The 15810-nt window shown below is 35.5% G+C and overlaps 1 protein-coding gene and 1 long non-coding RNA gene across 3 annotated transcripts; one reads left to right on the top strand and one right to left on the bottom strand.

Moving 5' to 3' along the window:
• Window positions 1–634: 634 nt before the first annotated feature.
• On the bottom strand, window positions 635–9817 carry LOC135836993 (uncharacterized). Of its 2 annotated transcripts, XR_010557119.1 has the most exons (4): window positions 9674–9817; window positions 9104–9206; window positions 8975–9007; window positions 635–1364 (listed from the first exon to the last, which is right to left on the bottom strand). It is a non-coding gene; the product is annotated as an uncharacterized LOC135836993 (long non-coding RNA). The 2 variants fall into 2 exon arrangements; XR_010557118.1 differs by lacking the exon at window positions 635–1364 and having other exon boundaries at window positions 8631–9007.
• A 112-nt stretch (window positions 9818–9929) lies between these two features.
• On the top strand, window positions 9930–15733 carry LOC135836979 (beta-galactosidase-like). The gene is made up of 12 exons (XM_065352070.1): window positions 9930–10279; window positions 10452–10651; window positions 10739–10889; window positions 11086–11149; window positions 11233–11327; window positions 11427–11607; window positions 11680–11901; window positions 13967–14088; window positions 14158–14427; window positions 14512–14646; window positions 14730–14939; window positions 15022–15733. The coding sequence occupies exons 1-12, from the start codon at window positions 10226–10228 to the stop codon at window positions 15433–15435; spliced, it is 2118 nt and encodes a 705-aa protein (XP_065208142.1). The 5' UTR covers window positions 9930–10225; the 3' UTR covers window positions 15436–15733.
• Window positions 15734–15810: the final 77 nt, after the last annotated feature.

Genomic DNA, 15810 nt, shown 5'->3' on the forward strand with positions numbered 1-15810 from the left:
TATCAAGTAAGTTCATACGAACATCATTAGTATTAGGCTTTAGTTTTGGATCAAGAAACCGAAAAATACTTGACATCAAAAATTTGAATTTGAAAAACTAGTGTCGGGAAGATTATCATCAAATAAAAATAATAAAATCATCACACTGACAAAACATTGGGAGCCTTCGGGAACTGGGAAGAACAGAAAGATGACGAACTGACGATCAAATGATAAATACAAGTTGAACGAAGTACCGCCGGCAATACCCGACGGCTTCCGAGTTTTTGCACCGGAAAAAAAAACTAGTGCACTTTAACGTCTAGTGGTTTTACTAACGTCTTGAAAGTTGAAACTCTTGAATTGGAAATATTTTTCAAACAATTACCTCCATGAAATGTGCTTTTTTTGTTATTACAACTCGAAGTTATTTCAATGTAGTAATGAAAAACGATGAAAGTCTTACTGACCAATCACTATTGGCGGCATTGGCATTGGCTTCTTCTAGCTAGTTGTACCAACGGAGATATAAGTAAATGAACATTAACATTGATCGAAGAACAAACTAAGGATTAATAAAGGCAACTTTTCTTTAAATTTTAAAATTCCAGAAATAATATATCATACAAATAAAACAATCACTGCGAGATGATGGTTTCAAACCGAAATCTCAGGATAAGGATTTATTTTTAGGCCATGTACTGATTTTAAATCTCATAAAAATAGCCCAGAACTAGACTTTGAAGTCCTGTATCTTCGATCACATCAAATAAATAAACAGAATCTTCAGTTTCAAGATTCACATGAAATTAAAGCGCATTACCGATGTGTACAAAATAATTAAGCCAATATGTTTGCACTCGGATTAAAACTAATTCCAGTATCCTTATCTTCCGATCAGCCTTATAGTAATATGATCCCCACTTCCTCAGTCAGAAATGTTGGAATTATGATCATCAGTCGTCTAGATTATAGAACAAATCTCAAAATTCAATTTCAAGTTCTTGTTGATAATATTTCAGTTCAACGAGATACAATAATTGTAATGGAAAACTTCCAGATGACCTCGAAAGTCGAAAGTTTACGTCAAATTCAACATTATTTGTACGAAGTAAATTGTAAAAATGATAAAATCTGAGAAGGTTTCGTCGAGTACACATACTCGAAAATATATGCCTACATAAACATAACAAGCATTAATTGATTTTTGTAGAAAAATATCTTCAATGTTAAGTTTATTATTCTAATGACAGTATTAACTAAGTATATGTTAAAAGACATATGATACGTAAAGGATCATACATTTCATAACGAAAGCTCTGAAATACAAGGTGTTGAACTTCAAAGTTCAAAATGTATTCAACCATCAACACCATACCTATCTTCTATGTGAAAAACAAAAATAATTAAACAGTATACCTATGGGTCATTCCACGTCAATCGGACCAAGAAGTGGTAGGTGGGTTCGCCGATTTTTTTGAAAGTTTTCCTGTGGAAAGACCTTCCAAAGGGATGACCAATGGCGCAAATCGCCGCTCTCTAGCCCATTTTTAACGGCAGCCAGGGGGTGTCAAAGTTTTCAGTGATCCTAAAATACCATCCATTTCAGCAGTGGATTACTCGATAACCGCGATACCTATCAAAATGGAACTTTTTCCGATAGTTAGGGGTTTTGAAAGGCTTTTTGGTGATATCATAAAAATCAGTGTTGCCACTTTTTTTCGTACAAAAAATTAGCTAAAAAAGTTTCAAAACGTAGTTTTCATATCGTTCCGACTCTCAAAAATTCTGAAAAAAATATATTATGGACAACTTTTCATGCTGAACAACATATTAAAAAATTAGGATGGTAACTTGGCACAAAGTCGATTTAATAAAATTTAAAGTTTGCGAAAAAAATGCGATTTTTTTATTTAAAACATGAAAACAAGTTTTGATAGGTAAATTTGACCCATTTGACCCCTATTTTTACGTATCTGTTGAAAAAGTTGAAAAAACCCTTTCACTCGATGAAATGAACTCCTCACAAAAAAATCAAAATTCGAAAAGATTCAAAAAATGAACGAATTTTTATTTTTTTGTTGTGAGTGTAATTTTTATCAAGTTTTTAATGAAATTGTAAAGATTTTCGTTATAAGTACGTTAAGTACGCACAGTACAATTGTACTCTGGCCGTACATAAATTACGTTTTAAATTCTATTCGAGAAAAATATTGTTAAAATTTAAATTCGTATTGTTCGTTCGGTAATATGTGGCTGCGCCAGACTTTACGTAATTTCGCGGAAATGTAAATATCGCTGGTTAGCAGCAATTTGAAAAGTTAAAATGTTGAACTTATTTTTGTTTTGGAATAAGTTCATTACTCCGAGAATTTTTATGACGATGACATCGTCATTTGTAAATACGTTATGTACGTATGAATTTAATGTTCAATTTTTTTTTATTGAAATTTTTATTTAAATAAATTTCTAATTTTTCGTGATTGGAAAGTCTATCCACGTCTGTTAATCGATTTGATCGATTGTTTCTCGTTACGTTTCAAGTGAAAACGTAAGATGGTAGCAGAGCGTGGTTCATTGACCTTCCGATCCGATTCCAAGTACGTTATTTTCGATTACGTAGATGTTGGGTGCTATTTTGGGCACTAGTTCGACGAAAAAAGTTTCCGATTCCGAAACGAGCGACGATTCGTTAAATTTGGACGAATCCGGTGAATGTCGTGGGTTTACTACTGGTAGTGCCCGCACAGCTCGTAATCGCAAACGTAACGCGCGTAAGAAGTTGTTACGCAAATCTCTCGAGTTGAAGAAAGCTGCAGCGTCGTCCGCGAGCGGTGATCAATCGAAAAACGTATCCGTCGTTACTCCGTTGTCGTCTAGAAATCAAACTTCTTCTGCTTCTGTCGAGCAATCCGTCGAGCCGCCAATAACGTCGTCCGAGAATCCGTTGGTAAACGTAGAGAATCCGCCGTCAAACGCTGAGATTCCAACGCCGTCTCCAATTCGTATACGTAATCGCAGTCGTAGTTCCAGTTCGCAACGTTCTAGCAGTCGTAGCTCTTCGTGCAGCAGCAGTTCATCGTGTAGAACCAGCGACAAGTACTATTCAGCTATGTCGGGTGATAAAAAAGAAACCAATTATTCGTTATTTACAGTCGGAGGTAATTACGTAATGTTTAAGCGTCGTTTATTAATCGCGCTTCGTGCTAAAAAACTCGAGCAGTGCGTTTTAACTCCCGATAATTGTACACTAGACCAAAGGGACAAAGCCTTCAATTTTATATTCGAACGTTTAGACGATACGATCGCGCGTCTTATTAAAGAGGAACGGTGTCCGAAAAAATTACTAAAAGAACTAGACGATAAGTACGGGCAAATTGACGAGATCGCGTTAGTAGAGACCCGTACGGCCTTGGCCAAAGTCGATATAGATAGGTTCGATACGTGTAGGAACTACCTAGATGAAATTCAGTCGCTCGTTAACAAACTGGAGGCCGCTGGGGTTGTCGTTAACGCTGCGGAGAAATACTCGTACATATTAACGGGTATCAAAGATAAAAAAAGATTCGATAATATCTGCGTTTCGGCCCGCACAGCATTACACGGCAAACCAGCCGATCCCGAGTTACTGGCATCATTGTTGAAAGACTATGATGACAGAAACAAATCGTCGTCGTCAAAGGAATCGTTGAAAGGTGCAGCCTTAGTGGCACCTGGCCCCTCTGGGGAACAGGGGAAAAGGTCGAATTCGTCGTCTGATAATAGGGACAAGAAAGATAGGTCGCCCAGATGCTACAAATGTCGCAAGGTCGGACATAAAGCGAATTTGTGTCGCTCAAAATTCGACGATACGAAACGTGATCGAAATCCAAACGAATCCGTTCGCTGTTACAGATGTAATGGCTTAGGCCATTTTGGAAAATCGTGCCCTCGTTACGGAGACGAGGCGAACGAAAAGCGAAGCAAGGAGGCAAAGAACAAGAGGAATGATACTGGCAAGGGACCTGGAGGTCGTCCTCCACCTACCGCTATGATTGCATTCCAAAACGGATCAGTTTCTGGCTCAATTGATCCGGTACCGTCGACTTCTTCTGGTAACGTAGCTCCGTCGTCCGCTTCGTCACCTGCCTCGTCGCCCGTAACAGTGAGTCAAAATTTTGTTGATAATTCGAGTCGTAATCATAGAAACGCGTCGATCTGTGCTTTAGCTAATTTAACGGGCTGCTCTGATTCGGCATTGCAGACAGTTTTCGGTAACGTTAATTGTAACGACGGTGAAGATTTTATATCTTTTATCGTCGATTCCGGTTGCACCAATCACATGATCAGGTTCCCTGGAATTCTGAAAAATGAGGTGAAATTATTTAATGAACAAATAATAGTTGCGAAAGAAAATGTGTATCTCGATAAAGAAAGCATTGGGAATCTCCCAATTCTCGGTGAAAACGATCGCGAATTCGATTTACGTGATGTATTTTACGTACCAGATCTATCTTGTAATCTGTTGAGCGTGACAAAATTAACCGATAATGGTTTTAGTGTAATTTTCGACTCGAAACCTCGTATAGTAGATAAGAACGGTACAATTGTAACGTATTTGAAGAAAGTGAATGGCTTATTCGTAGTGGAATTTTTAATAAACTTTCCTTCTGCTTGGTACAACGTTGCACTTTGTTCAAATTCAGCAGATTCTTCGGACTCTGCTACTCCTGGTAATGGCAATGCAGATAACTCTGCAATTAACAGTGATGTAAACGATATAACTCGAAATATGGAAAATTTAAATTTAAATTCAAATTTTAAACGCAATGAATTAAAAAACGGTATTTGGCACCGTAGGCTCGGACACTCGTCGAAAAAAGTTTTATACTCGATTCCTGGTTTAAAAAACTGTAATTGTCCTCGATTAAATCAGTGTTCTACGTGCTGTAAAGCAAAACAAAAGAAACATAGTTATAAAAATACTAGGTATCGTTTTAAAAATCCTCTGGATTTAATTCACGTCGATATTATGGGGCCTATTTCGAAAAGTATTGATGGGGAAAAATACGTAGTCGCCTTTTTAGACGATTGTACGCGTTTTGCGGTGACATACGCCATGGAGACAAAGGACAAAGTAGGGTACTATTTTGACTCGTATAGTAAATTGGTACAAAATATTTTTAATCGAAAAATAGTGAGAGTGAGATGCGATAATGCGCCTGAGTTGGTAGGTGGCAAGTTTAAGGAAGTAGTTAATCGAGAAGGCATGTCGATGCAAAATTCTGAGCCTTACGAAGCGCAACACAATGGCGCTGTCGAGCGCTTTTTCCGTACGTTACAAGAAAAAATGCGCTCACTTCTTATTGACGCGAATCTCCCGAAGAAATACTGGGTATACGCAGCGTACACTGCAACGTTTCTGTACAATCGAATTCCTAACTCGTCTCTAGCTTTGAAATCACCGTATGAAATTTGGAATAAACGTAGTCCCGATCTGTCTCATTTGAAATTGTTCGGTAGTGTAGGTTTTGTTCTGAAACCAAAAGAAAAACGCGATAAATTGGATGAAAAATCCGAACCGATGATTTTGGCTGGTTTTTCCGATACTGGGTATTTAATGCTCGATGTAAAACGTAACAAAATCATACCTTCGTCAGAGTGTGATGAAACTAAAACGTATGCTGATTTGACTGGTGAAAACGTAGAAAATGATTTTATCGACTTTACGCAAAATAGCGAGAACGTAGTAGATCCAATACCAGCGACTAGTGGTGCCATGGGTCAAAATTTTTCTAGTAATTCTGATAGCGATATTCTTTCGGTGAATTCTTCGAGCGATGATTCTTCGGATAGCGACAATGACGAATCTGAAACTAACGATGAATCATCAACAAAACAAAGTGCTTTGGTTACAAACGAAAAACAGTCGAATGAACTGACCTACGAAAAGGCGATATCAGGTCCAGAGGGTAAATTTTGGCGTAAGGCAATTCAAGAAGAGCTTGAAGCGATGGAGAAAAAGGAAGTTTGGTATGAAAGTACGCTGGATGAGCTTAAAACCGATAGTTACTCTCAAGTCGACTCGAAGTGGGTTTTGACCAAGAAGATCAATACCCAAGGGGGAGTAAAATTCAAAGCTCGACTCGTCTTGAGAGGTTTTAAAGACCTCCATAAGTATGAGCTAACAGAAATTTACGCGCCGACTCCAAATAATCCGATCATTCGTGAGGTTATTAATATTGCTACGGTGAATGATTGGCCGCTCCGTCAGTTAGATGTGTCGACTGCTTTTCTTAACGGCGACATTACGCGTACTATTGTATTTAAGCCACCTCAGGGTTCTTCACCTGAAAATAAAGGAAAAATTTTCGTTTTAAAAAGGTCACTTTATGGCTTAAAAACCTCACCAAAAAATTGGAATTCTAAATTAAACGAGTATTTGATATCGTTGGGATTTGTACAATCCAAAGTGGAACCGTGCGTATACTACGATAGCAAAGATCCATTGAGATGTTTCTTTGTAGTTTTCGTAGATGATTTTTTAATTTCGGGCAGAGATTCTAAACTAATCAAATGGTTAGTCGATTCTCTTGAAAACAAATTTGGAATTCGTGATCTCGGGGAGAGTAAAAAATTCGTGGGAATTGAAATCGATAGAAATAAAAGTAATAAATGTACGTACTTACACCAGGTAGCGTATATCAAATCGCTGATAAAGGAGTATGGTCTCGAAAGTGCCAATAACTTCTATTCTCCAATGGAACCGAATCTTAAAATCGTTAAACCCAAACTCGATAAATCGTACGAGACCAAAGTGAGAGCTCTGTTAGGTAGTTTAGGATATATTTCTCGTGGTACGAGACCTGACATTGCGTTTCCGGTAAATTTTTTGTCACGATACCAGCAGTTCGCAAATTCTGAAATTTATCAGTATGCATTACGCATATTGAAATATTTAAAAACTACGTTGAATACAAAATTAAAGTATGATTCTTACTTTAAAGACCGGTATAATTTTCGAATATTTGTTGACGCCGACTTTGCTGGGGATTTAATTGACCGCAAATCCACTAGTGGAGTAATGATATACCATTATGGTAACTTGATCGATTGGTCGGTCAAGAAACAAAATTGTGTTAGTACATCGAGTGCTGAATCGGAATACATCGCGCTTTCTTATTCGGCTAAACAGGGTCTTTCGTGGCGAAATTTTCTTTCGGAATTAAATATAAAAATCGAAACGATCCCCGTTTTCTCCGATAGCTCTTCGGCGATTGCTATCGGTAGTACAACAGAAAGTCAACGAACACGACACATTGATATTTCTGTACACCTCGTTCGCGATCTCGTACAGAAACATATCGTACAATTAGTTAAAACAGCAGGGACTGACCAAATTGCAGATGCAATGACCAAATCCCTTACGCGTAAAATTTTTAAGAAAATGTTCAATTTAATGTATAAATTGAAATAATCATCATGTTTTGATTTACGAAACGTTATCAGCGTGTTATTGTTATTTTATTTTCGACTTCGTGCATATGTTATGCGTATTGTATACACCACCCCATTTATTATGTTCGTTCGTTCGGTGAAATCTTATTGTAAAATTTTTATTTTTATTGAAAAATGTTAATTTTAAGGGGGAGTGTAAAGATTTTCGTTATAAGTACGTTAAGTACGCACAGTACAATTGTACTCTGGCCGTACATAAATTACGTTTTAAATTCTATTCGAGAAAAATATTGTTAAAATTTAAATTCGTATTGTTCGTTCGGTAATATGTGGCTGCGCCAGACTTTACGTAATTTCGCGGAAATGTAAATATCGCTGGTTAGCAGCAATTTGAAAAGTTAAAATGTTGAACTTATTTTTGTTTTGGAATAAGTTCATTACTCCGAGAATTTTTATGACGATAACATCGTCATTTGTAAATACGTTATGTACGTATGAATTTAATGTTCAATTTTTTTTTATTGAAATTTTTATTTAAATAAATTTCTAATTTTTCGTGATTGGAAAGTCTATCCACGTCTGTTAATCGATTTGATCGATTGTTTCTCGTTACGTTTCAAGTGAAAACGTAAGAGAAATACGTCAGAAAGAGGTCAAAATAAGACAACTGAATAAATTTAAACTTTTTTTGATGTTTTAAATTGAAAATTGAATTTTTTCGAATTTTGATTTTCTTGTGAGGAGTTTATTTCATCGAGTGAAAGGGTTTTTTCAACTTTTTCAACAGATACGTAAAAATAGGGGTCAAATGGGTCAACTTTACCTATCAAAACTTGTTTTCATGTTTTAAATAAAAAAATCGCATTTTTTCGCAAACTTTAAATTTTATTAAATCGACTTTGTGCCAAGTTACCATCCTAATTTTTTAATATGTTGTTCAGCATGAAAAGTTATCCATAATATATTTTTTTTCAGAATTTTTGAGAGTCGGAACGATATAAAAACTACGTTTTGAAACTTTTTCAGCTAATTTTTTGTACGAAAAAAAGTGGCAACACTGATTTTTATGATATCACCAAAAAGCCTTTTAAAACCCCTAACTATCGGAAAAAGCTCCATTTTGATAGGTATCGCGGTTATCGAGTAATCCGCTGATGAAATGGATGGTATTTTAGGATCACTGAAAACTTTGACACCCCCTGGCTGCCGTTAAAAATGGGCTAGAGGGCTGCGATTTGCGCCATTGGTCATCCCTTTGGAAGGTCTTTCCACAGGAAAAATTTCAAGAAAATCGGCGAACCCACCTACCACTTCTTGGTCCGATTGACGTGGAATGACCCCTATTTAACCATTATATGATATTCGATTTATAAAATTAGGTAGGTACTTGTTCACGAACTTGTTGAATAAATATAATATAATATTAGATTAACGACGCAAAATTAATTTTTTAACACGATCACTCGCACATAGAAATTCCACAAATACTCTGAAGACTTGACGAAGCTACGAGTAATGAAATTTAGCTGAATGACGTTGAAATGAAATAGCTACCTACTCAAAAATGTCTTCACTCCTTTCAATATTTCATCTGAAAAATAAAGATGAAAATGACGAACAGTCACTATATTGAACATATTCACGTAAAACAAATTCAAAATTTCAAAATTCAAAATACTTATATTACAGAAATTCATCAAAAATTGCGAATCGTTCATTTGAAAACAAAATCCTTTGAAAAATATGGCTAATCTAATCATCTCGAATCTTTCGAATTCTGTACTTCTCACCTGTGTAATCAAAAATACATATAAATGAATTATTTATTAATTAATTAGGTAGGTATGTGCCTATGTTATCTATCACAGATACACCAAAAAATTCTTGAAATTTGAACTGAAAAATGGAATTGATAAAATTTTTACAAACAATAATTGAGATAAAAAGGTTCACTGAAATGTACCTAACAAAATAATAAGAACAATGCGAATATATTCTGAAGATTTTAACGAGAAGATCAACAATTATTCAAACAGCGATCTGTGCAATGTTGTGAATAAGTGTTTCGAGAAAGATTCGTGAAACACTTTTTTAGAGTCAAATTACCTACTCACTCTGCAAACTCCTTGATTTTGGTAAAACTAAAATTTTATTAAGGTAGGTATAAAATTAGATGATTTTCGAAGAGGAGAACCAACAAAAAAGTGAAAACCCATTCATTTTAAATTCACGAAACAAAGAACTAATTACGACTTACGAATAAAAAACTTATCGACTTCTGTTTAGATCGGAGGCAAAAACAATCCTATCAACGGAGTACCGATCCCATGGACAACAGCTTAGGTAGGTATATACTCTGTATTGTTTTTTCAAACTTCACTTCATGATCGAAGGACTTTTTATGTGCATTATTTATTTATTTTTTAATTGCCTATAAGAAAATTATTCCCTAATAAAAAAATTATGTCTCATTCGACCATAACACGTAGGTACTTGTATATTTTACAGTCAGTTAGGTATTGATAGAGCTAACAATGTTTTCAAAACCGTTTCTGAAATATGAAGTGGGTATAGGTACTTAGCAGCTAGTATTTAATCTAAAATCTTAAACAAACAAACCTCACGTATAGATAGATAGTGAGTGAGTACACTGTGCATATAAGTCATTGAAAAAACACGCCATTTCATTTTTGTCATATAATCGAGTTAGGTTGGTTTTTTAAAAATGGTAGGTAGTGTTAATCATTTGTCGTGATTTTTTGATTTTTTTTTAATGTAAATATTTTTTTGAATGTAAATAAATAAGTCAATGGGTTTTTTAAGTTTTACTGTGTCCGTTTTCCTGGTTTTTTTGCAAGTGCAAGTGAGTATTTTTTTTTTAATGATACATAAATCCAATACTTACCTACCTACTCTATTTTGCTCTACTCCCTAGTCCCTACAAATGTTCTCTTCCACATTTTTTTATTACCAATTTTTTTTCAACGACTTGTTTGACGTAAAGTTTCTTGAAAACTGGAAAACATTTCTTGCAGATAATAATCGCATCAAGTTCTTCATTCCATTCCAATCCAAATCGTACTTTTCAAATAGATTACGACAAAGATGTATTCTTAAAAGATGGAAAACCTTTCCAGTATGTAGCCGGTTCCTTGCATTATTTTCGGGTGCCAAAAGTTTATTGGCAGGATAGACTGAGGAAGTACAGAGCCGCAGGATTAAACGCTGTTACAACGTGAATATTTCAATTATGAAAAAGTTTTCTCAAAGTAGGTAAACTGTTGATCAAGATATTGACTTTTTTTCTATTTTTTTTTCACAGGTATGTCGAATGGAGTTCTCACGAGCCTTCTCCTCGCAAATATCAATTCGATGGAGATAATGATTTGGAACATTTTCTGGATTTAGCTGTGAAAGAAGATTTACTCGTTATCTTACGTCCTGGTCCTTACATTTGTGCAGAAAGAGATTTTGTGAGTGCCTACAATAAATAATTATGATACAATACATAATACATTTTACAATATTTACTTACTCAATTAGTATGAAATAATTTTCTACGCGATAATAAAAATATTATGAAGTGTGCTAATTAAAGTAATATATTGCTAATGCTTACAACAATGGATGGTAAATGAAATGATTAAATCTATATTTCACTTTGTTTAGGGAGGACTTCCTCCATGGCTGTTGCATTTATATCCTTCAATCGAGCTTCGAACTGATGACAGTGGTAATATACTTTTCTTTTTTTTAAAAATTAGGTGCCAATTTTTTCTATTTTTTTGTTTATTTTTTCCTTCGATTCGTTCATAGATTTCAAAAAGGAAGTCAAGAGATGGTTTGATGTATTAATGACGAGAATGAAAAAATACTTGTACGGTAATGGAGGCCCTATAATCATGGTGCAGGTAAAATACCTACCAAATGTTTATTTTCGACGTTAGCTTACTTACCTACCTACTCAAGTATTTTTCAATCATACCTGCTTTCATAATGGTAACTATAAGGTTGAAAATGAATACGGAAGTTACTACGCTTGCAATTCAAATTACAAAATTTGGCTGAAAGAATTACTATCGTCATATGTCAACGACAACGCCATTTTGTTCACCACTGACGGAGCTGCTTCTTATTATTTGAAATGTGGAGCTACTCCTGATGTGTATGCAACTGTGGATTTCGGCACAAGTAACAAATCTACAATAAACTTCAAGAAGTGCTGCCTATTAAATTACTTACACCGATTAAATCGTATTTCAGGCGGAAGTGTAGCTTGGTATTTTGCAAATATGAGAGAGTTTACACCTAAAGGACCTCTGGTCAATTCGGAATTTTACCCAGGTTGGCTCACTCATTGGGAAGAACCTTTACAAAGAGTGCCTACAGAAGCAATACTGCGAAAAATGGATGATCTGTTAGCTTTAAAAGCTTCTTTTAATTTTTATATGTTCTTCGGTGGTACGAATTTTGGATTCATGAATGGTAAAGTCAATTTTTATTAATATTTCATTACCATAATATGCTCAATAGGATGGATCACTATAGAAAAAAAAATGTCGGAAGATTTTAACTAAGTTCAGTGAAAACCTTTATTTTGAGTTGAAAATTTCTGAAATTTGTTTAGCTCTGGAAGTACCCCTGGATGGGGATACGAGTATATATGAGTCCTCAAATGGGGGGAGAATTTTGAAATAATCGTGGGTTTTCGCTCTATTCCTTACACAATTTGTTCTGAGAAATATAGTCCAGTTACAAAGGATAGTTTTTGAGATTCTGCGTCGATATAGGCCATTGACATTAAATATTATCAAAGATCAATTTTAGGGCTCAACACCGGCCGAGTGGTTGAAAATTTGCAAATCTCTTATTTTTGGGTAAATTCGTATTTTGAAAATTTTTTGTTCTCGAATATTTCTCATTAATTTTGCTAAAATATTAAAAAATACGAGTATTATTTCTAAAACTGGGAAAGTATTTTAAAATGCAGTGGTGTCAATTTTTTGGTCATTATTAAGAATTTCAAAAAAACCGAAAATAATCAATAAGTTTTTGGTTACCTACCTAGGTAGGTACTTTCTCATTGACCAAAAAGTTATTTATCTGTCTGTTTGGCCTCTTCAGGTCATTGACCCATCAGTGTGGCTTCCAAAGGTCATTATGTATCCTCTCAAGGTTGTCTGCGTACCTGTCCGGATTCTCAAGGTTGTCTGTATGCCAGTCTGGCTTCTCAAGGTCATTGATGCGGCTGTGTGGCCTCTCAAGATCGTCTGTCATCCTGCCTGACCTCTTATCTACAATCCATGTCTAGCTTCTAAAGGCCATTGACCGGTCTGTCTGGTCTTTTTCAAGGTTGTCTGTATGCCAGTCTGGCCTCTCAAGGTCATTGACGCGTCTGTGTGGCCTCTCAAGGTTGTCTGTATGCCAGCGTGGCCTCGTAAGGCCATTGACACATCTGTGTGGCCTCCCAAGGTCGTCTGTCATCCTGCCTTCTTATCTGCATTCCTGTCTAGCTTCTAAAGGCCATTGACCCGTCTGTCTAGGTTCTCAAGGTCGTCTGTCTGCCAATCTGGTCTCTTAAGGTCGTCTGTCATCCTGCCTGGTTTCTTATCTACAATCTTGTCTAGCTTCTAAAGGTCATCGACCCATCTATGTGGTTTCTCAAGATCGTCTGTCATCCTGGCTGGCCTCTTATCTGCATTCCTGTCTAGCTTCTAAAGGTCATTGACCCATCTCCCAGGTCTCTCAATGTCGTTTGTTTTCCTGTTGGGCCTCTCAAGGTTGTGTACCTGCCTGCCTGGCTTTCCAAGGTTGTCTCTCTGCCTAGGGGCTGCTCCAATGTCCAGACTGGATGCTCCAACTTGTTCCAACGATGCTCTATCCCTTCAAAAATGTCCCTCTTCCCCTTCTGAAACATGGTAGAGCCGGCGAAATCTTTCTGTGGTTTCTAAATTTCTCTACCGCTTGATAGAACCCTAAAATGGTCTGGAATTTTGATGACAATGCTGTAGGTCGATGCCTAATCTCAATACTACCTATCTTTTACTAACTGAGAATTTTTCCCAAATCAGGTTGGGTAAGGGTTAGAGCGAAAAAACTACTATTTTTAACAAAAATTTCACCTCATTGAGGACATGAGGACCCATATCTCCTCTCCAGAGGCTTCTCTCGAGCTAAAATTTTTGCTGAATGATTTTCAATTCAAAATGAAGGCCTGCACTTAGTTTGGTCAAAATTCTCCTACATTTTTTTCTCACAATCCATTTCAAAATTATTCAATCAAGGTATTAAAAAATTTGAAGAATTTGTGTTCGGGTTTGAATCTTGATTTTTGATACAACAGCCTACTAGACTCCATAACGAGCCTTCAAATTTCATAAAATACTCTTTTCTCTCTCCATAAATTATGTACATTTAATTTTTTTGGTAAATTTTTGCTACAATTGTCTGATGAATGGCTATCGATTAGGTAGTTAGGTAATTCTGATGCTTTGAATCAACACTTTCCATCTCACAATTGTAATTATTTTATTACTCTATTTAATGGCAGGGGCAAATATTGACGAAGGTCGATACGATCCACAAATCACCTCTTACGACTACGATGCTCCATTAGATGAAGCAGGTGATCCCACCGATAAATATTTCGCCATAAGACAACTGCTTTCAAAGGTGATTTTTATCTGAAATTCTAAATAATTAATCAATTAAATATAACTAATTTATCTCATAATTTTACAGCATTTTGAAATACCTAAAATTTCAATACCTAAACCCACTCCGAAAGGAAATTATGGAGCAGTTACCTTACGACCTGTATTGTCAGTCTTCAACAGCTCGCATATTCCAGATAAAGTGCTCCAGAAGTCTGACAGACCATACACTTTTGAGCGATTGCAAGTATATTACGGGTATGTACTTTACGAAGCTGAGCTTCCAAACGATTTGAATGGTTCGGCTCATTTGTACGTGCATGATTTAAGAGATAGAGCTCATGTTTTTATCGACCAAGTAATTAAAATTGTATAACTTATTTTCAATGCAAATCTGCAAAATTTAAAATTCAATTCACTAGGAACAGATAAATATTTTTAGATCTTTTGCGGTATACTCTCTCGCACGAAACAAGAGAAAGGTATTCAATTGAAAGCCAGATCGAAGGCAAAATTGCAGTTGTTGGTGGAAAATCAAGGACGTGTAAATTTTGGTTCTTATTTGAAAGATTTCAAGGTATAGGAACCTACCAACTTTATTTTAAATAACCTATCGTGATCTATATCTAGGTACCTATTTATGTTTATTTTATTTTCAAGGGGATCATATCAGATCCAAGAATAAATGGGCGACTTCTTACCCCATGGACCATGACAGGATTACCATTTTCCAGCGTCTCATGGGTTGAAAAATTAACCCCTTCGGATGAACATATTTCTCCTCCTGCGTACTATTATGGTGAATTAGTGTTACCGAGTACATCGCCTAAACCTTTACACACTCATGTTGATTTAACTGGCTGGGGCAAAGTAAGTAAACTATGTAATAACTTGATTGACAGACTAATTTAAAATAAGGAAAAGATCATACCTACATGTAACGTAATTTCAGGGAGTGATATTCATCAATGGTCACAACCTTGGAAGATATTGGCCTGACGCAGGACCTCAAGTTTCATTATTCGTTCCAGCCAGTTTCTTGAAACCTGCTCCAGAAATCAATAAAATTGTTGTTTTCGAAACTGAAAAAGTTGCCGAAAATTATCAGATATACTTTACGAGCAATAGTCAGACCGCTTCGATTGTCCATGTTCATGCTCTTTCATTTTCATTTTACTACGGTATTCTTATCGTTTGTGTTATTCTAGTGTTATTAATAAGTACGAGAAGGATTTTTTTAGGATTTTGCTCGAAAGTTTGTTGTATTAAAAAAATTCCTCGGTGGCCTGCGGCGGGTAAATCAGGTTCCTCGGAAGTAAGATATGGAGCAACAGGCTGCCCAGTAACCGGGCACATCAAAAATTGAAAATTGGGTTCTCGAATTAAAAATTAAAACGTGCTTTTGGGGAAGCATTCTTACTGTGATTTAAAAATACCCACGTATTATGGTTGTCATTTTTTTTTTTTTTTTTAGTTGGTTTTGATCTGAGAAAATGTATTCTCAATTTTTTTTTTTGTAAAAAAACAGGACCATAAATTTTACAAATTATTGATTATTGTCAATTAACGTTACATCATGTAATAAGCATTTACTTTATACAGTATTAATTATGCATAATTCATCATTACGTAGAAAATAAATTGGAACACGTTGATGCAATTTACGAGAAGATTTGAATTTTTTTAAGTAAAATTTTAATTTAAAAAAAAAATTGTGAATCAGATAGCTTCTTATGAGAAT

Source organism: Planococcus citri, chromosome 2, assembly GCF_950023065.1.
Source record: "Planococcus citri chromosome 2, ihPlaCitr1.1, whole genome shotgun sequence".
NCBI lineage: Eukaryota > Metazoa > Arthropoda > Insecta > Hemiptera > Pseudococcidae > Planococcus > Planococcus citri.